Raw genomic sequence first — 23,675 nt, forward strand, 5'->3', positions numbered from 1 at the left:
TACATACATACATACATACATACATACATACATACATACATACATACATACATACATACATACATACATACATACATACATACATACATACATACATACATACATACATACATACATACATACATACATACATACATACATACACTTGTACCGCATGTACATATCACATATCAGAAGTGGTGGAAGATGGGCTTGGGCCACCTCTAATTCTTACAAATGTACAAAAAAGATCAAGATACTCATATTCTAATAGAGCAGTCAGATGATACCATAAAGTTGCTCTGTCCTCCACCTTTACTTCTTCAGTGTATAATTGTAGTGATGTGTAATTTTTTTGTGTGGTGTATTTGTGTTGTGTACAAATATATAGTTCCTGTATCTGTGTACTTGTGTTGTACTTATTGCTTCTGTACTTTTGTGTTTATTATAGTTGTACATTTGTTCTTTGTACGCTCTTGTATGGAAGAACGGCTATGCCAAATATTTGAGTTAAAATAAAAACAAATCAATCAAATCAAAACTGTTGGACTCCAGTAAAATAGATTTGTGTACTTGAGCTCCCCAACCTTTTTAACTAGGTGCACACCCTCACCTAAGCAAAGGATGGTTGTGGATGCAAGTACCTGTTATTAACTGATGGGAAAATGCATGTGCATACGTATGTGTGTGTTTGTCCACACAATCATGTGAGCAAACAAATCTCAACCTAAAGCAATAAATTTTATTGAACAAAGAATTAAAGCTAAATAGCTTTTATATAAATGTGACTGGATTTGACAAAACAAGGCTTCGACGCACAAAGCTTTGTTAGGAGATATGGCGATTTTAAGGAATCATTGTGTAATAACTTCCCAGTGCCTACAGCTGTGCAAACAAAATTTGCACCAATTGTTCATCTGTTCACTAGCTATCACTGAGTGGGTGTATACATTTCTGATGCCCAAAATTTGCCCTGTTTTGAGCAGCTTTTTTCGAGCGGGTAATAATATCACAGATGGTAGTACTAAGGGTGGGAGGGTGGGGGTGGACGGTGGTCTTAATATACGGGTATAAAATGGAGTAAGAAGACGATTGGAGTCCAGAGGCCAAGTTTGGGCTCTCCATGGCCCTCCATGGCCCTCAAATTACTCCAAATTGACTGAGAACACTATTGGCGAGCTCTCTGTGAAGTCCCAGCTCACTACACACCATTATCACAAAGCCATGGCCATTTAATGGTGCCAATCTCACACTCGTGGCTTTGACAGGGTCGGAAGAAAGCTGCTACAGAAACCAGACTTGCCAGTGCTGAAGGAAGTACAGTGTGAAATATGATAGTGTATTAGACCAGCAATCCATTTCTGGTAAAATCGTAAGTTTGATTTTGTGTGTGTGGAAGCCTTGTTATATGAAATCCGGTCACAAATGGGTTTTTTTTTACTTTAAAGCATTACCGAAACTACTTAAGGCCAGGCCAGGCCAAGTCAATTCATTGTTTCTTATGCATCACCTTCCACCCTACTACTTCCAAATTCGTTACTGCTATAATTAATCGCTGATCATGTGTACCAGTATTTCAATGTCTAGACAAACTATCCACCATTTTCTGCTAAGAAATGTTTCTTTCTGCTCCAGAAAGGTGGTAAAGTAGGCTTTTGATAATCCTTGTAGTAGCAGATAACCTGTTGTTGCTATGAGTTTGGGTGGCTTCCTTTATAATGAAAAATGGCCACCCACCCACATCACAACTGAGAAAGTGGCTGATGAGAACAATCTACTTCGCCAGGCCTAATGGGGCTTTACTGTGTTCTGTAGCAGGTGTTTAATGACCAAAAACAATGTAGCAGACAGTCTAAGCTACCAGAAATAGTCAATCCTTTTGACTTGGCTGAAAGGGGGTGGGTCCCTTTGTATGCCAACAAAAAATAATGAACAGCATTAAGGCTCTGTTCAGATAATTTATACAAAAACAAACATGATACATAAACTACAAAATAATTGAGAAGATATCTGTGTGTCTGTAATTTACAGTTTAATGTGTTTCTTTTGTTTTGCTTTTGCTTGACTTAGCAATCTAATCTGGGTGATCAATCTAAGTCACATAAGTACATCAAAACCGTAGGTTAATAATACGTATGGCAATTCCCCTTACTGTACGTAGTACATTTAAATTTTCCACAATTTCACAGTGTTTTGGATAAAAATGTGCAGCAGTATGAGCAATACTGTTTAGCGTACTTAAATACTTCCATGAACATGGTATAGCTGTTATACTTTATTGAGTTAATGGATGTTGTGAGTATCTAAATCATAGCATTTACACGTAATGGTTTCTGAGAGAGACTAACCCACCCTTGCATGTCATTAAATGAGTTAAAGCAAGTTTATATTTGTGACCGGCTGAGCAAATCAGGCTGTTTTCACAAAGTTCTGTATGCCGTTAAAGCTTATTAAAATAAAATACACATACCACATAAAATTTTATACATATTTAATCACTTCAGTATGTAGTGAAACTAAGCTCAAATAAATAAAACCTATTAACCAACATATTTGACTGTTCATGGAGAGTAAGAAAAGCATTGTTTTGTGTTCGTACAGCAAAAGGCACTTGAGTTATGGGTGCTTATTTAAAATGCAGTAGGAATTAAGTTTGCTGTCGCTATTCCAGTGTAGAAATGTGCTTCTTCTTTGTGCAAATGGAGGAACACAAAAAGCATTACATAAATTGCCAGTTCACAGTGAACTGATTGAGCCAAGTCCCATCTTCGTAGCTCATTTCGGTCATGAGTTATCATCAATTAATGAAGTGCCTGTAATTTTTTCACCATATTGTTTGGTACAAATAGATTTTCTTGCTGTTCCAACTGTCTAGCGCTATAATTCCAACACTATTCAACATAAACGACTGAAAATTCAGCAGTACACTCTTTTGTTATCATAGATAGCAGAGAAGAAATAAAATGGAATTTGAGGATGTACAAATTTTTTCTCAGCCAGTCACATTTTATTGTAGGCCCATCAAGCACTGCTTTAGTCAAAACTGGAATAGTTATAACAATTTACCTTTTAACCAAGTGTATTTTGTAGAAATCCTTTGTTAATAACCCATTAAAGCAATGGCTAAAATGTTTCTGCCTATTTTTATGAAGATGAGCCTTTCACTTGCTGTGTAGTAATACACAGCAAATGGAAGGAATTTTCTCTTTATCACACCTACCTTTTAAAGCTAGACCATTATTCCCTGAGTTAAGTTAATCTAAAGGGGCAATTTTTTCACTGCCAACCTCAATTATTACAACAAAAAACAATAGCATGGTGCTACTGAATTCCTATTTACACTGTATCATTAAGAGATGAAACTGGCTGCCTGGCTTTTAGACATACGTAACGCAAGATCTACTTTTTAGGTCTTCCATAGCCTCTGCATATGGCATCAATGGCACATATGTTGTACACTGTAAAATATACATTATTTCCATTTTAGCTAGAGCACTTCATTGTCGCTTGTTTAAATTATTCCTTCACTATTAAATTAGATTAGGAATTACAGTACATTGATTATCAACCCAGGCACACACTACAGTACAGCTGACTTGTAGGGTTGCCCCAGATTTCCTATACATGTATGTTCCATAAAACATTTGTACAGTATGTATGCACATGGTGTGTGCGTGTGTGTGTGTGTGTGTGTGTGTGTGTGTGTGTGTGTGTTGTGTGTGTGTGTGTGTGTGTGTGTGTGTGTGTGTGTGTGTGTGTGTGTGTGTGTGTGTGTGTGTGTGAGTGTGTGTGTGTGTGTGTGTGTGTGTGTGTGTGTGTGTGTGTGTGTGTGTGTGTGCGTGTGTGTGCGTGTGTGTGTGCGTGTGTACATTACAGTATATGTATCTGAACTCCTGTAAAAAACTACAGTACTTGCATGTATACACTATAGCCTATAGTTTACAAGTACGTCTAGTATGTACATGTATGTAAATCATGCTAATTAAATATTGCTGATGCTCACCTTGTTGACTACTGCATCCTTGCATTACTTCACTACTAACACATGCCACTGTGTTTATCATCTTTTGTTGTGGCACTAAAAAAATACAATATAATAAAATGTCTATCTTTGATAAACATATACACATGTAATAGTTGTAACACGGGCATGAGGACTTTGCCTGATATGTACGCCCAACTGCCCGAGGGCCGCAGGCCCAAGGGCAGAGGGCATACACATCAGGCAAAGCCCGAATGCCCCATGTTACAACTAACATGTAACACTTTTCAGGCTGATAGCCTATGCAGGATGATCAACCACCCAAGCCAATACAAGTGCAGCCACTGGATGTATTATATATGCACATCTAAAATTTTTAATTAAGGGTCAGCAACTAGAACGTTCTGGTTACATTCAGTTATGATAAATGGACATATCCTAGAGATATCACGGAGAATTTCCATTACACGAGTTTAATGTTTTAATCAGTGCTATTGAATTATTTATGGGAAAACTATGCAGTTCACTAAAGGCCTAGACAGGTAAGCTTGCTTGTAGAGTGGTTACTCCGTGCAGAGTGGTAGCTTCATGATGGGGGTGTGTCCGTATCCGAAAATGTGCAGAAACGATCGAATGAATAAGCTATAGTACTAGTTTGCACCTTAGCCCAATGTTTTTCAACTCGTAGGATGACAAGGGTAACAAAACACTCTCCATCTGTGTGGTTTTCATGGCAAAATCCAAGTTGTGCATCCTAATCATGTGAGTATTATTCGATCCCCACAATTGATTTCGGCATCTACGTCTATATAATCACGGCCCAGTTGTAGACCGGCTACATTTTGTATGTTGCCCGGTTAGCTGGGCTACATACGAAATGTAGCCCGGGCGGCTCCTTTGATCTGAGGTGTGAAAATGTTACATAATTATATGTAACACTTTGACACCTCAGATCAAAGGAACTCCAGAGGATACATTTGCCATGCATACTGATCTTTACAGGGAGACATCTAAATATAAACCGGTATACATTGAAATGTATCCCAGGAAAGTGGGTGCACTTCTAAAAGAGTAAGCCACTTTCATTAAAGCAAGCATGGCCTTGATGTGGATGAGGTAGTGGTACCGTCCTCTGTTTGTTTTATACAAGAAATCAACTGTGGAATAAATTAATGCTTACATGATGATTACCACAAATTGAAGTTCTGCCACAAGAAACACTCAAGTGAAGGCGTTTCAGTGTCCTTGCCATTCTAAAAGTTGGGAAAATTTACATAAAGGTGAGAACTGGTCTTACAGTGCATTCACAAGCATTTTGGTGCACGTTTTTGAATGCAGACACACCCACATTATGGACGACACGAGTTAACCTCTCTGTAACAAGGCTTACTCTTTTAGGTCTTTAGTATACATTGCGATTAGTCTTTAAACAATGCAAAAGCATTAAAACACTTGTAATTTCCCCAAAATTTCCTTACTTGACTTTTCCATGATATTCGTAGTACTCGTCTGTTTATTATAACAATCGTAGTTACAATGTTACTTGCTGCCTAACCATAATCAAATCTTTTAGTCATGCATATAAAACGAATCCAGTGGTTACACTCGTATTGGCATCAAGGCTATCAGCCTGAAACAGAAGTGTTACACATTAGCTGTAATGCGTCCTTGGGTTTTGGGCATACATATCAGGCAAATCACCAATGCCCATGTTACAACTATAAAATGTTTCACATTAATATCTATAACTATTGTTATCTGAATTTTTCTGTTACAATAAAAGTAATTACTGGTTTCTAAATTCTGGATTAGCATTTAAATTACATTACAGGTGGAATGCAAGCTAATTTGTTGGCAAGTAGAAGCCTGAAAGCACTATTACGTGCGTATGTAACTTAATTTTAAAAATAATGAGAGTTTGAGTCTCTGAGTATGCACATTCAGTGCAGTCTAAATATCCTGATGTTTTCATATTGAAGTGGTCAGTGGAAAGCAGCAGGAAATGGTATGTACAGCAGATGCTACTGTCAATCACATGGTGTTGAAAACTAGTAGCCTGTCAAGAGTCTGAATGCCACAAATTGGAATGATTTCTGTACTGCAAATTCCCTCCACCTTCAGCACCCCACATACCAAATTTGAACAAGATAGCCTAATGCAATTATGAAATACAAGCCCTCTAAATTTGGCTTAGTTTCTTAGTTTTTTTTGTTTGTTTGTTTATGGAGCTCAGGGGGGCTTAGATTATTCTTTTCACACAGTTTACAATAATGCAAATGTGTAGCTCAATTTTCTTGAGCTTTGGTACACTTTATGAATAAATTAAGGGACAGTCATCTACCAAATTTGGTGCAAATCTGACTAACTGTTAAAAAAAATTTTAATAGGAAGTAGGGATTGATATAATATTCATGCTACAAAAGGTAAGGAAACAAGCTCAAAAATGTTACAGCTGAAATGAGAAACAATCCAGCAATAAAAAGTAAGGAAACAAGATTAGATGACTACTTGCTAAAATGAGACAAACTTTAATCCCTACTTTTGGCTAGAATCTTGAAATGAGACCATCAAATTAGCCAAAAATAGGGATTAAAGTTAAAGTGTGTCTCGTTTTAGCAAGCAGTTGTCTAATCTTGTTTCCTTACTGGATGATTTCTCATTTCAGCTGTAACATTTTTGAGCTTGTTTCTTTACTTTTTGTAGCTTGTATATTATATCAATCCCTACTTCCCTTTAAAATTAAAAAAAAATTTTAATAGCTAATTTGTTTACTTTTTATGTCTAGCTAGCTAGCTGGCGCTATACTCTTTGTTTTCTACATACTATAAATATCACTTGAAGTAACTATCTTTTACCTTCGTATGCAATAAGCACCTCTAAAAACAATTATAGCTTTTTGTCTTTAAAAGCTATTACAGCAACTGTTAAAGCTTCAGCTGCATTTCTAATGGCCTAAATGTTGATAATTTAACAGTAAAAGATCACTGGAGGGTCCACCATTAAAAGTGGAACCCTCGCTTTATAAGTCTAGATCCCAAGGTGGATCTGCCCCTAAAAGGCATTGTTAGCTAGCTACCTCGCAAAAAAACTAAGCTGGTAAGACTATAAAATGACTACCCAACGTTAATAAATGCTAGAGCCTCACTAACTCATTGACCACAGTCGAAAGCCTAGAGGTCAAACAAAGCAGCACATGGCCACAATTTTACGTCACAATAATAAACTCACCAGTGGGATGTGCTTTTTGGGGTTCTGATGAGTGTGTGCCCTCTGCACCTTGTCTTTTCTTTTATCTTCAATCAGGCTGCTCGTCTTCTTCTTCATCCAACAAAATGTGCTTAAGTTGTAAGTGTGATCTTTTGTTGTAGTTGTTCTTGAGTTATTACATTGGTGCTGAAACCCGGGACAATGACTACAGGAACTACGATCTGTTTACCAGAGCCTTTGGAAGATGGACACGCTAAGTCATGGTTCAGGCAATTCGATGTGTGCACCGCAGCCAATGAGTGGGACAGCGGCCAAGAAACTAGTGAGACTGCCTACGTTACTCAGGGGACATGCTTGGGCCATTTACGAGTCTTTGGGAGAGACTGACAACGTATCGTATGAAGCTCTCAAGAAGGCCATAATCAGCAGACTCAATCCTGACACTGATGAAGATTGTCTCGCAGCCCGCGAGCAGCTAACACACAGACGTCTTCAAGAAGGAACTGAAAGCCTAGATGAACTCGCTCGAGATATAGAAACGCTGTTAGATTGATCATCCCCTGGACTTCCTGCAGAGATCCGCGACTCAGAGCTGAGATTCCATTTAATGAGCGCCCTACCTGAGAAAGTCGCTCTTCAGTTGAAGTTGTTACCCAAGGGAACATATGCACAGACAATTGCTAAGGCTAGAGAAGTCATCCTGATATATCAGAGGGCAGACACAAACACAACTCACCCTGTAAGCCATGTGAAAGAAGCTGAAGAGTCAAGCCAACTAGACAAAATGGAAGAAACCCTGAAAGTGATGACAGAGCAGTTGGCAGCATTAAGTGTCAACAAGGCAAGCCCCTGCACCAAATGTTGTTTTAAGTGTGGAAAGGTGGGCCACATAGCCAACAACTGTCATTCAAGGAGTGAGCTGATCTGCTATAATTGTGGAAAAAGGGGACATAGCTATCAGAATTGTTGGAGTCAGGGAAATGGCAGGGGGGTGTCCTGAACCATCAAGCAGGGGGCACTCCCTAGATTTAAATAATGCTCAACCCGTTGCACATGTTCCTGCACTTGCACACAACAATTACACTGCTTTTACACATGGACACTTGAACAGCAACCCACTCACTATATTGTTAGATTCAGGAGGATCATGCTCAGTCCTCAGCAAAGATCACTTGTCACCACTAAACATCAAACCAATTTCCCGCACCAAATTAGTGAATGCTGATGGGAGGAACATCACACCATGTGGCATAACTAATGTAACTGTGACTCTGGGACCATTTTCTATTGAACATTCCTTCATTGTTGTTGATCACCTGTCTGTACCAGCCATACTGGGATGTGATTTTCTGAGAGAACATGGATTTGTGCTCAACTTCAAATCCAGTACATTCCACAGAGCAGATTCTCCACATCAAGCACTGCCATTAGAACTGACAGAGCTGAAATCATGTGGTGCAGTTACCATTGATGATGACTGCCCCCAGGCCATTCCTGTAAAGTGCGCTGATAAGAATTGTATTCAGTTTGAGATGCCTACAGATGTTCACCCTGAACTGGAAGCAGTCTTACAAGAATTTGAGGAGTTATTCTCCAAACAGCTGGGACAAACCATTGTGACAAGGCATGTCATAGATACTGGAGAGGTAACACCAATCAAAGTTCCACCTCGACAGATCCCCTTTCACTATGCAGAACGGGTACACGCCCAGCTAGAAGACATGGCCAAGGAAGGCATTATTCGCCCGAGCACAAGCCCATGGTGTGCCCCAGCCGTATATGTGCATAAGAGCTCTGGGGAGGTAAGAATATGTGTGGATTTTGGAAAACTCAACCAGGTGACTAAGAAGGACTCCTATCCAGTGCCACGACAAGAGGGCCCTCAACAACGACTGGCCGGGAAGAAAGTGTTCTCCAAATTGGACCTGCGGAGTGCCTACTGGCAATTCCCAGTGGACAAACAATCAATTGAGAAGACAGCCTTTTGTCCTGGACCAGGCTATGGTCTCTGGGAGTTCACTGTTATGCCATATGGGCTGACTGGGGCCACACAGACATGTCAGAGATCCTTGGATCACACTCTAAAAACATGTAAGGATTGTGTTGACAATTATGTTGACGACCTCATAGTGTTTTCAGATGACATGACATCACACATCAGTGATCTTCACCGAGTGTTGCAGAAATTGAAGGCAGCAGGTTTCACACTCCGTGGATCAAAGTGTTTTTTTGGCAATGCATAAGCTGTACATTTGGGTTTTGAGTACTCTTCTGCAGGTGTGACACCCTCCCCAGAGAAGACAAAGGCTGTACGAGATTGGCCAACACCTTCCTGCAGCAAGGATGTAAGATCTTTTCTTGGCCTGGTGAATTTTTTCAGGAGGTTCATTCCCCACTTTGCTGATGTAGCTTACCCATTGACCTCCTTGACAAGCAAGACTACCCAGTTTGTTTGGGAATCTGAGCAACAGGCTGCATTTGTAGCCTTGAAGCAAGCCTTACTGACACAGCCATTGCTAGACTACCCAAAAAGAGATGACCAGTTTGTGCTAGCCACAGATGCTTCTGAGATTGGCCTAGGAGCAATCTTGTCCACTCAACGAGGCACTGTTGTTGAGTATGCCAGCCGCACCCTCAACAAGGCTGAAGGGAACTACTCAACAACCGAGAAAGAATGCTTGACCATTGTTTGGGCTGTCCACAAATTTCGTCATTATCTAATTGGAGCATATTTTTTACTGGAGACTGATCACAAACCTCTTGAATGGCTGGAAACCACTAAGAAGGCAAGCAAATCACGCTCTCAGCGGTTGGAAAGATGGTCACTAGAGTTGCGTGTCTTTCAATTTTCCATAGTACACCAACCTGGTGCAGACAACCCACATGCAGATGCACTGTCAAGGCATCCCCTACAAGTTGTGACTATAGAAAGCTCTTTAGACCATGTTGCCATTGCCCAGGCCCAGAGATCAGATCCGGTTTTGTCCCAATTAATCAGCCAACTGGAGGCCAACCAACCACCACAAGTTGCTGGCAACTGGAGAAAGTTCCCTCTCCGTCGGTACCTTCAATTGTGGCAACAATTGTTTCTCCAAGATTCAGTCCTCTACCGCAAGATGAGACATCACTCAGCTGCAGAAGAAAAGTTGCTTATTGTGGCTCCTGCCACTCTCCACAAGAAATTCCTTCACATAGCTCACGATGCTGCTGGCCATCAAGGAACTGACAAGACCCTAGCCAGACTATTAGACTTCACTTATTGGGTTGAAATCGCCAAAGATGCAAGCCACTATAGCACCAACTGTATAACTTGTCAGATGGTGAAGGCCCCAGCAAGACCACCAGCTCCCCTACAACCGGTTGTGACCAGCAGACCCTGGGAATTGGTAGCGGTGGATATCCTCAAAGTCCCCATGTCAAGTAGAGGGAATCAGTATTTGCTTGTGGCACAAGATTATTTCTCCAAGTGGCCCTTTGCAATTGCACTACCTGATCAAATAGCAGCTACCATTGTAACAGCACTTCAAGATCAAGTTTTCACCATGGTTGGACCTCCTCAAAGATTACACTCGGACCAGGGGAGAAACTTTGAGAACCACATCCTGTCTGAGTTATGCAAGGCATTTGGGGTAGAGAAATCCCGTACAACACCCTACCATCCAATGGGAGATGGACTAGTTGAGAGGATGAATCGCTCCTTGCTTAACTTATTGAGAACACTGATGGAGAGGCAACTCAACTGGGAAGACCATTTACAGCTTCTTCTCTTTGCATACCGAACCTCCTGGCATTCGACAACAAGACTGTAACCTTATGAAGTGTTATTTGGACGAAATCCTCCCCTGCTCCAGTTACCCTTACCACCCACCTCAGTATTCCCTGATCCAGGTGATTACAGCTGTCAACTTCAGCGGAAGCTCATGGAGATGTGGGAAATGGTTGAGGCCAATACAACCAAATCTGCAGAGGCACAGCAGAGCAACTACACTGGACAGAAGAAAGTGACATTCGCTGTAGGACAAAGAGTATTCCTAGATAATCCAACAAGAGGAAAGCTGGATCCCTGCTGGACTGGTCCATGGAACATAACCAGTATCAAAGGACCTCTCACATTAGAATTATAGATGGGATCCACAAAGCGCATAGTACATGTGAACCGAGTGAGACCAATGTTAACTAGTGAAGCTGACAATTCCTCCCCTTGTGAGAACTGGTCACCTCGTTTATTTACACACTATGAGAATCCAGTCCTGACCCAAGACAATCAGACCACTCATAATACTGAGCCAGTTTCACATTCTCAAGACAATGGAAATTCAATCCAAACCCATCACACAGTGACTAGAAGTGGACGAGTTGTTAGACCTCCAGACTATTATGGAGTATCAGGAAACTTTTAACATTGTTGCACACATACCCAATTTGTAAGTACTGCTCATACTTTAGTTTGAAGGGGGAGGTGTGTAATAGAATTAATTATGTTATTGATGTATGCGTAATCTTGTATCTGGTGATCCACACGTGACCTCCCTCTGTCGTCCATGTGCTTGAGTTGTAAGTGTGATCTTTTGTTGTAGTTGTTCTTGAGTTATTACAATAGCATAGCTTGGTGGGAAATCCCTACTTTGGTATTGAACACAAAATATGTTATACCATGTCAAAGTAGGGATTTCCTACTGAGCTATGCTGTAATAGCTACCATCATTCATCTCTTGTTTCACTACTTTTATCAATTGGATCCCTACTTCATTTTTAAAGTAATTTTTAATACACTATTATACTAAAAAGTGGTTTTTGGCTATAATCATGGATAATATTGAAGATATCACTATGTAGTCAGTTCAGCCATTATACAGTAGAACAATTTAATATGAACGAATGTTGACCAGCTGGTGACTTTTGTCAAACAGGTGAATTATTTTGAATGACAATCATTCAGATCATTACATACTAGTTAAAGTACCACCGTGAGTGCAATATAGAAAAAATAGTACGAGGTCGTGTGCTAGAGACTAATACAGCATGAGGTGAAGCCAAGTGCTTGAGACCACACCAAAGTGTTATGTTTTTCACATTGTACAATCATGGTGGTGCTTTAACTGGTTTAAAGTGCTTTCTGGTTGTCTTTGTTCGGAGTGTTCATTTTTAGACTTTTGAATGGCAATCGTTCCGACCAATAAATACTAGTTAAAGCACTGCTATGAGTGCAATATGGAAAAAATTGCATGAGGGAATGGGCGAGAGACTAATACAGCACGAGATGAAGCTGAGTGTTGCATTCAGCTCGAGACCACAGCAAAGTGTTATCTTTTTTGTATTGCACAATCGTGGCAGTGCTAAGTGCTTTCTGGTTGTCTTTGTTCAGAGTGTTCATCTTTTAGACTCAAACTGCATCAGTTTTCTACCATCAGACAATCAGTAAATGTCTATATACTACAAGTGTGGTCTTAAAACAAACAGATAGCATCATTTTGGCTACTTCTAGTGATTTAAAATGTTATGCACATGATCAACATAGCTACATTTTCCATATGCAGTGCTGCGTTTTCTTTTCAGTGCTATATGGAAATGATAGCATTTGATCTTCACCCAAACAAGTGCTTTAAGGCATACATTACAATATTTTGAAGTAAACGTTCATGCATGCCTGTTTTAATGCAAAATACAGCTATGTAACATTATGTTTTATTTTACGCATTCCAAATGACAGTTGAAGCTGCCTTAGTGGCCACCTGTATAGAAAGGGTAGTGCTAAAAGCCAGAACGGAATGAAACGGAATGAAACGGAATGGAACCAATTGGGACGCGCCAAGTAGAAAAATCGTTTGAGATGGATTTTGCATCGTTTCCAACTGCCACACAGTGACTAGAGTTCATTTCCTTCTACTTATATGCATGCTAGAAATCGCACTCTCAGAGTTTCTATTTAATGCCTGCCACATGGCATGTTGTGCTCTTACCAATCCATCAAATTCTGTTTAATCCTGATGTAGAATTGCTTCCTTATCATTCTAAAAGGTAAACTACTGTAGTATTTTCATGTTATAGTCGTGTCCAAGTCTTTAGTGACAGCGAAGATGGTTTTCTGAAGCCTGCCATCATGGGCAATAATTTACGAGAGTTAACCACAGTGTATGTTAGCGGCTGTGAATCATATGCTTACAGTGGTTACAAAATAATAGTTTAGCAGGTTAAATAATAGTTTTTTCAGCGTAAGTGATTGCAAAATGCATTCATGCAGTGGACATTAAATAGAAACTTTGAGCGAGCGATTTCTGGCATGCCTACAAGTAGAAGAAAACTAACTTCAGCACAATTCTAGTCACTATGTAATGGTAAGAAACAGTGTACAATCTGCAAAAACGATTTATTAACTTGGCGTGCACCCCGCTCCGTTCCAGCTTTTAGCACTACCCGTATAGAAATGCCCCCTCTCTACACTAATCCAACTATATAAGGCAGCCACCTACATATATTGAGGCAATGGAATTTTGGCCCTAAGGTGACTGGCTTAGATAGTCTATATTTGCATGTGTATCAAAATAATAGCATATCAACCATCAGCATTAAAAAATCACTACATATTTTAACAGTAGCAATAGTAGTAGCTATTATGTCATCAAGTTCAACATTTCGCTATTATTGGTATCATAATCAATGCAAGGATAGATTACTTCCAGTAACAGAAAGGGTAGTATAGTGCAAGGCTTTGCCTTGCATTATAACATGTTTTCTAAGTTTGTATATTTTTTGGTATATATTTTGAATACCATGTTGTCTACACTGATTCTGTAGTATAATATATATATTACAACAAACACAACTACAACAAAGTATAGTTTGGGGATACAGGAGTCCTGGCACAATGGATGCAAGGGCAAAGGTAATGTAAGGCACAAGGGGAGTCACTATCAAATAGTGATTTCTAGAAGTTTTTTTTTGAATCCATAATTTAATATCTAATTAGGAATCTTTTCTTGTACTTGTTCTACTTTTAAAACCACTCAACAAATTAATGAGATCCTTGAATTATGTAAAACTGTGGTACACAGAATATCAGGCATTACAGCTATAGTTGGTTTGCATTCACCTGAGCCCTTGTTTTTTGCTAATGACTGTTACTGCCCAAACATTTAGTAGCATTGTGAGTAGTGCTCTGCGATATATCGGTAATACCGTTTATTGTGATAAATTGTTGTAACCAATTATACCATGACAGTGTTTGATAACCAATATATCGAAATACCGGTATATCGATGAATACCGGTATAGGATTGCTTTTAACCCAGCTTTTGGTGTTTAATTATCCAATTTGTTGATGATATAGCAGACACGTCTTTAAAAAACTTGAGAGGGTCACATTACAACACATGCTTACTTGTACTGAACTATATAGTTATTGGCTTTTGGGATGATACTACTTCATACTAGGCCCAAGAAATGACACAATAGTTAAGTTAACTAAATACCGATATACCGTGATATTTTCCTGTTACTAATACCATGTATTCAAATTTCAAAACCGCCAAGCTCTAATTGTGAGGCCCTTTAAATGCTGGAACTGGTTATCAAAAATGTGCTTTAATTAATATGAGCAAGGGTAATTTACTGAGTTATGAGGCTGTAAAAATATCCCATACATTTAGTATGAACAACTCAGGTGCACAAACATGTTTACAACATGAAAGTTCATTCCAGTACAAAACTATTGGGAGCGAAGACACATTCATTTATTTGATATTACTGTTTTTGGCCAGGGCTCACTAGGTGAATGTGAGCTGACTATAGGAGAGTCCCCCCGCGAACAAGAGTTACTCTGTAATCAATGCTATATACGAACAAATAAAGTCATTACCAGTGGCAGATCTAGATGGTTTTTTTCTGGGGTTTCAACAGAAACCCCCTTTTAAATTTAGGTCAGTGGCAGTATAAATACATGACTATTGTTGTATTGACAATTTGTCATAGCAAACAACTATATACATACCACTGTATTTCAGTAGCATAATGTGCATGCAGTTGCACTTAACTAACACAATTTATAGCTAGTAAACCCTCAGCAACACTTCACTTTTTATCTCCCACTGCATAAAAACGATCGAGACACTCTATAAAATAGAGCAGTCAAGTAACTACTCTAATAGAGCAATCAAAGCTATGTCTTGTAGTCACCATCTTTGCCCTATTATAAGCTATAGTATTTACAGTTCAATCAATGGATTTATTGTAAGTGCAAACTAAAAATAGCCTAAAATCTGATCTCAAGCAGAGCTTCTAAAATCTCACTAATTTTCTGGAGAAATATCCTGCATCAGATGCCTTATTCAACTATACCAACTTTCAGAAACCCCTTTTAAAAAATCCTAGACCCGTCACTGATTACTTGTGCAGTGCATTACATGCATTACACCATTATTACATTGGGAAATGATTTGTACCATCTCAACTTCAGTGATTTTTAGTTACTGTAAATATAACACTAATGGTGTATGTATGGATGTACACAAATGAAATAGTGAAACTAGACAGTAAGAAACTGCTTGACAAACTAAATTGCTATTTGCAAGCTAATTCATAAGGGATACTAACTAACTGGGTACCTGGTTTTTGTTCAACCTGTTTAGGTTGACATCACTCCATATAACTAGCTATCGCAATAAGTTATAGCTATACGTAGCACAGTTCACATCAAAAGTCTCACCAAAAGTTTCACAAACTCACCTATTAACTCGCCTTGCAACAAGATTTCAATTTTACTAGCAGCATCATTAAGGTGAATCTTGCGTAGAACTACTATCAACTTGTTCCAAGTAGCATCTTCACACGTGTCTAACCATTTTCTAAACATTTTTCTACAACAAGAGTGAACGTCGTTTTTGTTATTAACTTCAATGGTGTCTAATGATTTCTCGTCTTCAGGGTCCAGCAACTCTAATCCAAGATCATACCATTTAGTATCAACTAGTGGTATTACATGTCTATTGAGATGCTTCATACTGGGGCAGGTTTGACCTACATACGTGAAAGGCCAAAGATAAATACAGCTGTATACCATGCCAGAAATCCAATGTTTACACTTCTAATCTTTACAGCTGTTTGTACATATCATGATTATGCATTACATGTGTATATAAGGATGCCCTATTTATCTCAGATAGTTACGCACATACAGTACAACAAAAGTTCATATGGGAGAAAGTACTGTATGTATCTACCGCTACCTACATAATTGGAATAATTAAATGTAGTAGGCATTCCAGTATCCAAGATTTTTTACTTAAAAACACGTGTATTTAACTTGGGATTGCTCTGTCACCCAAGTTCCAATGTGGATGAAAATCACTATGGTGTTTGTCTAAACATTAATGATTACATGTATATTATGTCTAAGTAAGTTATGTAATCTGTAATGCATGCAGAGTACTTTGAAACTTCAAAAAACATACTTTCAGATGAATGGTGCTTTACTCAGTAACGATTTTCAGCTACACAACAATTTTCTGATGGTTGTATCACCAACCCAAAAGTATAAACCACTTCAAAGTCGGCATAACAATGCCATAATTGAAACTACAACTCCACCTTAGGCATTGTTGCATCATTGTGACACCTCTACCTCAGTAGTTTACCTTTACAAGTTGTTAGCTACTTTAACTTACTTGAGATAGCCACTTGCCTATGAGTATACAAATACCATTGTATTGACAAGTGTGCCAGTAGGTGAAACATATATATCTGCTCTCCACAAAGCATACAAAGATCACTGTGATCTTAAGTTACTCTCATTACATGTACAAACTTGCAGCTAGAAGCAACTGCAGTTACAAGAGAGTCCAGGTTGCTAGACTCCTTCCTAATTCAATTGTGACATTTTTCCCTTTAAAATGTACGGAGAGACCTAGAGAAAATGTACCTTTTCCAGTTATATTTTACTTTGCGTGGGAGGATCAAAGCGATGCCACGTATCGTATTCTCCATACAGTACTAATCAACTGCATAACTGTACTGTATGAGTCATACAGTACAGTTATGCAGCTAATTGGGCAAATACAGTACACTTGGGCAAATACAGTACAGTTATGCAGAGAATTTATTCAGGGAATGTTACATAAACAACACACCGTAAATTGCTAAAACCAGCCAAACTAATCCTACGAGTTCGTTCTACGGCCAGGAATAGGTTGTATAAACACTTACTGATCGTCTGATCACAAAGCTTTTAAGCACGACTCCACTAAGACAGCACAATTGATCACGTGCGTGATATTGTAAATCGCTAATACTAGCCAAACTAATCCTATTAGTTAGTTCTACGACTAGAAATAGATTATATGAACACATACTAATATCCTTATCACCGAAAATCGCAGCGGTTTGAGTACTAGAAAAAATCGCTCCGAGCCAGATGCGACCAGGAAGTACAATCTAATCCAAAACAGCCAAGCTGTAAAAAAAGTGTGCGGCCCTCAAAAAGGCTATGGTGAAAAAAGATGTGAAATCCAAGGTGGCGGCCAAGAAATGGCTGTGATGGTAGGTTAATGGTAAAAATTTTAATAATGACAATTCAGGTGAATTTTTGTGCCAATACCAAGCGGCACAAAAATTCACCTGAATTGTCATTATTAAAATTTTTACCATTAACCTACCATCACAGCCATTTCTTGGCTGCCACCTTGGATTTCACATCTTTTTTCACCATAGCCTTTTTGAGGGCTGCACACTTTTTTTACAGCTTGGCTGTTTTGGATTAGATTTCATTTCTTTTTGTATTTGTATACGATAGGCCGGCATTGGGACTTTTTAAACCTATCTTTTTTTTTACCACAGGAAGAAGAAAAGATGAAATAGATGTACTTTAAATATTTTATCAGTAAATGTACAAATTATATATATATATATATAATACATATTGATTACAGAAATCTCCATGGTGGTTTCTTTGTAACTGAACACTCTACAAGATGACTTCTTCTAGATGCTCTCTCTACAGGGTGAATTGTTTGTAGCTGAACAATCTACAAGGTAACTTCTTCTAGCTGATCTCTCTACAGGGTGATTTGTATGTAGCTGAATTCTGTACAGGCGATTTGTTTGCAGCTGAGCTCTTTACAGAATGGTTTCTTTGTAGCTGAACTCTCTACAAGGTAAACTTCTTCTAACTGATCTTTCTACAGGGCAATTTGTTTGTGGCAGAATTTTATACAGGATGATTTCTTTGCAGCTGAACTCTCTACATGGTGGTTTCTTTGTAGCTGAACTCTCTACAAGGTAACTTCTTCTAGCTGATCTCTCTACAGGGTGATTTGTTTGTAGCTGAACGATCTACAAGGTAACTTCTTCTAGCTGATCTCTCTACAGAGTGATCTGTTTGTAGCTGAATTCTGTACAGGTGATTTGTTTGCAGCTGAGCGCTTTCAAGAATGGTTTCTTTGTAGCTGAACTCTCTAAATGGTAACTTCTTCTAACTGATCTTTCTACAGGGCAATTTGTTAGTGGCTGAATTTTCTACAGGGTGATTTCTTTGCAGCTGAACTCTCTACATGGTGGTTTCTTTGTAGCTGAACTATCTACAAGGTAACTTCTTCTAGCTGATCTCTCTACAGGGTGATTTGTTTGTAGCTGAACGATCTACAAGGTAACTTCTTCTAGCTGATCTCTCTATAGGGTGGTTTGTTTGTAGCTGAATTCTGTAGAGGTGATTTGTTTGCAGCTGAGCTCTTTACAGAATGGTTTCTTTGTAGCTGAACTCTCTAAAAGGTAACTTCTTCTAACTGATCTTTCTACAGGGCAATTTGTTAGTGGCTGAATTTTCTACAGGGTGATTTCTTTGCAGCTGAACTCTCTACATGGTGGTTTCTTTGTAGCTGAACTTTATACAAGGTAATTTCTTCTAGCTGACCTCTCTACAGGATAATTTGTTTGTAGCTGAATTCTGTACAGGTGATTTGTTTGCAGCTGAGCTCTTTACAGAATGGTTTCTTTGTAGCTGAACTCTCTACAAGGTAACTTTTCTAGCTGATCTTTCTACAGGGTGATTTGTTTGAAGCTGAACTCTCTACAAGGTAACTTCTTCTAGCTGATCTCTCTACAGGGAGATTTGTTTGTAGCTGAACTCTCTACATGATGGTTTCTTTGTAGCTGAACTCTCTGCAAGGTAACTTCTTCTATTGATCTCTCCACAGGGCGATTTGTTTGTAGCTGAACTCTCTACATGGTGGTTTCTTTGTAGCTGAACTCTAGAAGGTGATTTCTTCTAGCTGAACTATCTCTTTCCATAGTTGCATAAACTCCCTACAAGGTAACTTCTTCTAGCTGATCTCTCTACAGGGTGGCTTGTGTGTAGCTGATCTCTATACAGGTTTCTTGTTTCTAGCTGATCTCTTGAATTTTCTTCAGGGTGACTGCTCTATTAGGATGACTGCTCTATTAGAGTATCTTGATCTCGCACTTGTTGCACCAAGTTGGATTTCGTGTTATAACTCCGTGGCTTTAAGTCTGATTCTTCTACACCATTTATGAGCCTTTCTAAGATAATTACTCCATCTGTACAACGATTTTCAAAGCATTACCCCAAGCGGTTTATCTGGTAGGGGTGGCAAGCAGTTGTTTTTTTTATTAGCTAATCTCGATTGCATAATTGTTACACACTGTTGGTTTTTTCGTTGTATCTTCCTGTTTTTTAGCTCGATTTCTTTCAAACCACAAAAGGTTTGAGGTTCAATAGTTATCCTATTCACCCACCGATTTTCAGCTTCTTCCCATACGCGGTTTACCCAGTAGGAGTGACAACATATTGGTGTTATTTTTCGTGAATAATCGCTCATAACTATTTGCCTGTTTATCGTATTCCAGCCAAAGTTGGTACTGAGATGCGCCTTTATATCCCCCTTCTGTGTGCCAAATTTCAAGGCAATCGGATGTGGCGTTCGCATTTTATAGCAGTTTTTGTAAGTGTGCGACAAGAAAAAGAAAAATAAGAAAACGAAGAAACTGAGCCAATTTTTGAAGTCGCATATCTCGGGAACGCGTGAAGCGATTTCGCTCAAATTTGGAATGTGGAGTGCTGCAGTTGGAGGGCATGTCCACAGCAAAAATCGTTTTGTTTCATCAAGGAAGCATAGAGCTACGGAGGTGCGAAAATTGCGTTTTCTTTCTTCCTGTCAATATACTCACAGGTGTTACGTGCCGGCTTCTTGGGCCGCACGACACACTACCGTGTGTCTTGATATAACACTTAAAGAACCGCCTTGCTTGTGTGTACGAAAAATACAGCACTCAGGGGGTGTCTCGAGGCAAATACAGCACTCTGCTCCGCCTCGTGCTGTATTAGCCTCTCGACACACACCCTTGCACTGTATTTTCTGTACACATGTGCGGCGGTGCTTTAACTCTAACATAAAGCACTGTGCATTCCAAAGTAGCCAATTCCAATCAACAAACTATATTTTCTGAGACCTGCAATCAATACTCTATCTGTTGAGCATATAATATCCATTTTCCCAAAATTTTAAAATTGGGCTGGAATACCTTAACTATAGCTACAGCCAGGAAGTCAAATAACTCCATGCTTAAGTGCATACAATAAAGGCTTGCCATATCAACACCATTAAAATTAATAAGCATGGTTCTCTATCTGATTCACCAGTTGAAGTATTAACTAGACAAAATTAAACTTGACTCAGTGATTTTTTACACAGGCTCTATTGGAGGCTAAATACATGCAGGCACTCTCTCCTTTACTTATACTTGCTACAAGTTGTTGGTTACTTGGTTATAAACCATACATATATATTTAGCAAGTTACAAGCAGCTGTAGTGTACGTACCTATTTCTGAAGATGCCATCTCCCACTCAGTGTTCAGATCTGTACACTAGAGCAATCTGTTGGGTGTGCCACCAGAGCCACACCCAAACACCTCACTGTAAGTTATGAGAAAAACTACAGAGCTTATGGTTTGTCACTTGTCAAACACCAGTACATAAATCTGGATCTATATTAAACTTCCAAATGCTTTAATATGGCTTTACATATGCACACACAGATGTTGCACAGTCTATAAAAATGACAATCAGTAGAAAATGGAATCCTGCAAATCCACCTGAGTGGGAAAAAAACAGCCTATAAGTATGCAATTACATACAGCTGTACTTATACACCAGTTACTGTATGTGTGCCATTTTGTAGTTTAGTTTGTTTTTACATAGATTAAAATAAAGTTTACCATGAGGTAGACTAACTGGTCCAACTATGTTGGTTTAATGCATGCAACTTTTCTCTGATTGGTGCATAGATTTCAGTGAATGTGCTTGAGGGGTCTAAAGGGTTAAACTAGGTAAGCTGGACACTTAAACATGTCCTGTTGTTACATACATGGCATTTATCAGGTATGTAGGTGTTGTGGTAACCATCTTGACACTACACTACAATTTAACAAGCTCTGTTATGCTGTTCAGTAATGTAATTGTGTGGAACTGAGCATGACAGTCTGGTTATGTAAAACTATCAAACAGTATGGTAGTACTGTTTAAGTATAGGATCGCCTCAATGGTGACTGCTAAATTCCGTCCCTAAAAACCATTATAGAAACATCTTAAGGAATAAAAAGTACCTTTACAGAAGAGTCTTAAGGTATCGTCAAATACAGCATTAAAGCTATAAAACTCATATACATATAAGCAAAAGTAAATCTTTCATTATTTACTCTTGGTATATGCCCTAATATTGAATTTTCAAACCTGATTTTTGGTCTGTCTGCGTGCTAGCCAAAAAGTTTCTCTGTGAATTTCCATCGGATAGCTGGTACAATTGATCTGTTGCCGTACAAGTGATTGAACAAACAATTGAATCATATCTAGGGATTCTGGGATGAGGAATATGATGGTGCTGTTAGTTTCCTGCTACAAATATGTTTGTGTGGTGTTTTATGCCAATCATAAGATTATTCTGCAATGCATTTACCATAATTTTGGGGGTCCACAACAAGCAAAAAAATTACCCACAAGATTTATGGGATTTACAAGTTTTATGATTTACACAGAGATTTATAGCAAAGATTTATGCCACAATAATGTTGTCAATAAAGCAAAGTAACCTTTTAACTCTCTTAGTACAAATATAAAAGCAGAAATTTACATAAATTTGGGCCAATTTTGTGACTCAAAATTTACAGATCCTCTTCAGTGGCCTATGCGATCGGGAGATATGACACCTCTACAAATCATGTATATCCTTCAGCTCTAAATCACAAATCAACAAATCTTGAGCAATTTTCGCCCACGCAAATAACTAATACTGTTTGAAAACTAGTCCCGAAAACATATTTGTAAACAATACAAGCTCACAGTGATGCAATACTAGTTCTTAATTATGATCTATTATCCTTCAGAACCCAGTAATAACCCAAGGAGTCCGCAACATGTCAAAACTCTGTACGACATTTCAAATCTTTAACTTTTTAGATTTCAAAGATTTTATGGCAAGATTTCAAGAATTCAGAGCAAAACAAATTCATGGTAACTGAATAATTAGATCACGAGACACTTAATATCTGCAAATGTACGGAAACTTTAGTGACTCAAGATTTCAGATATCAAATTTCTAGGAAGTCATGCAAGAGTTCCGGATGGATGTGAAACATAGCACACATAATGCTGAATATACGAAAGTATACGTAAAATATACTGAAGTTTATAACATTTCATATTTCAAAATCAGCTAAGATTCGAGATTTCAACAAGATTTCAAAGAGGCTGTACGAGACTTCAAAGGAGTTGCGGTCTCCCGTAATAACCTTACAAATCACACTGTGCGATGTTTCAGATCAAGTTTCAAATCACAAATCAGGTTTTAAATCACAAAATGATTTCAAATCATGTACAGATTTCAAAGGTGCTGCACCCCTAGTACTAGATTTATGCCCCTTTGCTGACCCCTTGCACAATTTTATGTTCTCTTTGCAAGAAACAACACAGCACATGTTAGTTATACACCAAGGTGAATGCTAAACCCGCCGATACTATTCATTTTATTTTGGCATGCAGAGGCTAAAATAGCCTGTACACCAAATCATGATAGAAAAACATACGTATTATGCTGGTGTGATTAATCATACAGAATTAAGGTTCATGGGTGGGACTAGTCGCGCGTAACCAGACCGCGTTTTTTCCTTTTGTGTATGGGTGGGGAACAACCATACACAAAAGGAAAAAAGTGGTCTGGCTACGCCAGAGTGGGGCGTAGCACATTATAGGCCGGCGTTATTTTCAGGATCAGTCAATTCTCCACCCTCAGAATTTGTTAGCTGTCAACCACCCAATTAATACGACATCTCAACTCACATCAAAAAGGGTAGCTAGTTACTGCTAGAGGCACAGGTTGAGTGCACCGGTAAACTCGAGACTTCACTTCTGAAACTGTCGGGAGTATTACTGAACTAGTAACTTATTTTCAAACCGAAGAAACGACGACTTGTCAACAGTAGAAACTAACATGCCTTCTTTGCCAGCA

General features: G+C 38.7%; 1 protein-coding gene across 1 annotated transcript; it reads right to left on the reverse strand.

The window, feature by feature from the left end:
- Window positions 1–1,989: 1,989 nt before the first annotated feature.
- Window positions 1,990–23,645, reverse strand: LOC136252035 (uncharacterized). Its single transcript, XM_066044373.1, has 5 exons — window positions 23,507–23,645; window positions 20,994–21,267; window positions 15,890–16,180; window positions 3,983–4,057; window positions 1,990–2,071 (listed from the first exon to the last, which is right to left on the reverse strand). The coding sequence occupies exons 2-5, from the start codon at window positions 21,010–21,012 to the stop codon at window positions 2,067–2,069; spliced, it is 390 nt and encodes a 129-aa protein (XP_065900445.1). The 5' UTR covers window positions 21,013–21,267; window positions 23,507–23,645; the 3' UTR covers window positions 1,990–2,066.
- Between the last annotated feature and the right edge of the window lie 30 nt (window positions 23,646–23,675).

This window comes from Dysidea avara, chromosome 4, assembly GCF_963678975.1.
Source record: "Dysidea avara chromosome 4, odDysAvar1.4, whole genome shotgun sequence".
Classification (NCBI taxonomy): domain Eukaryota; kingdom Metazoa; phylum Porifera; class Demospongiae; order Dictyoceratida; family Dysideidae; genus Dysidea; species Dysidea avara.

Bases quoted from the DNA above. Each gene is read 5' to 3' on its own strand.
- LOC136252035 (XM_066044373.1), bottom strand. The intron at 4,058-15,889 runs GTGAGTTTGTGA...GTATTTTTTTAG, and splicing joins GTTGCAAGGCGAGTTAATAG to TGCCACAACAAAAGATGATA.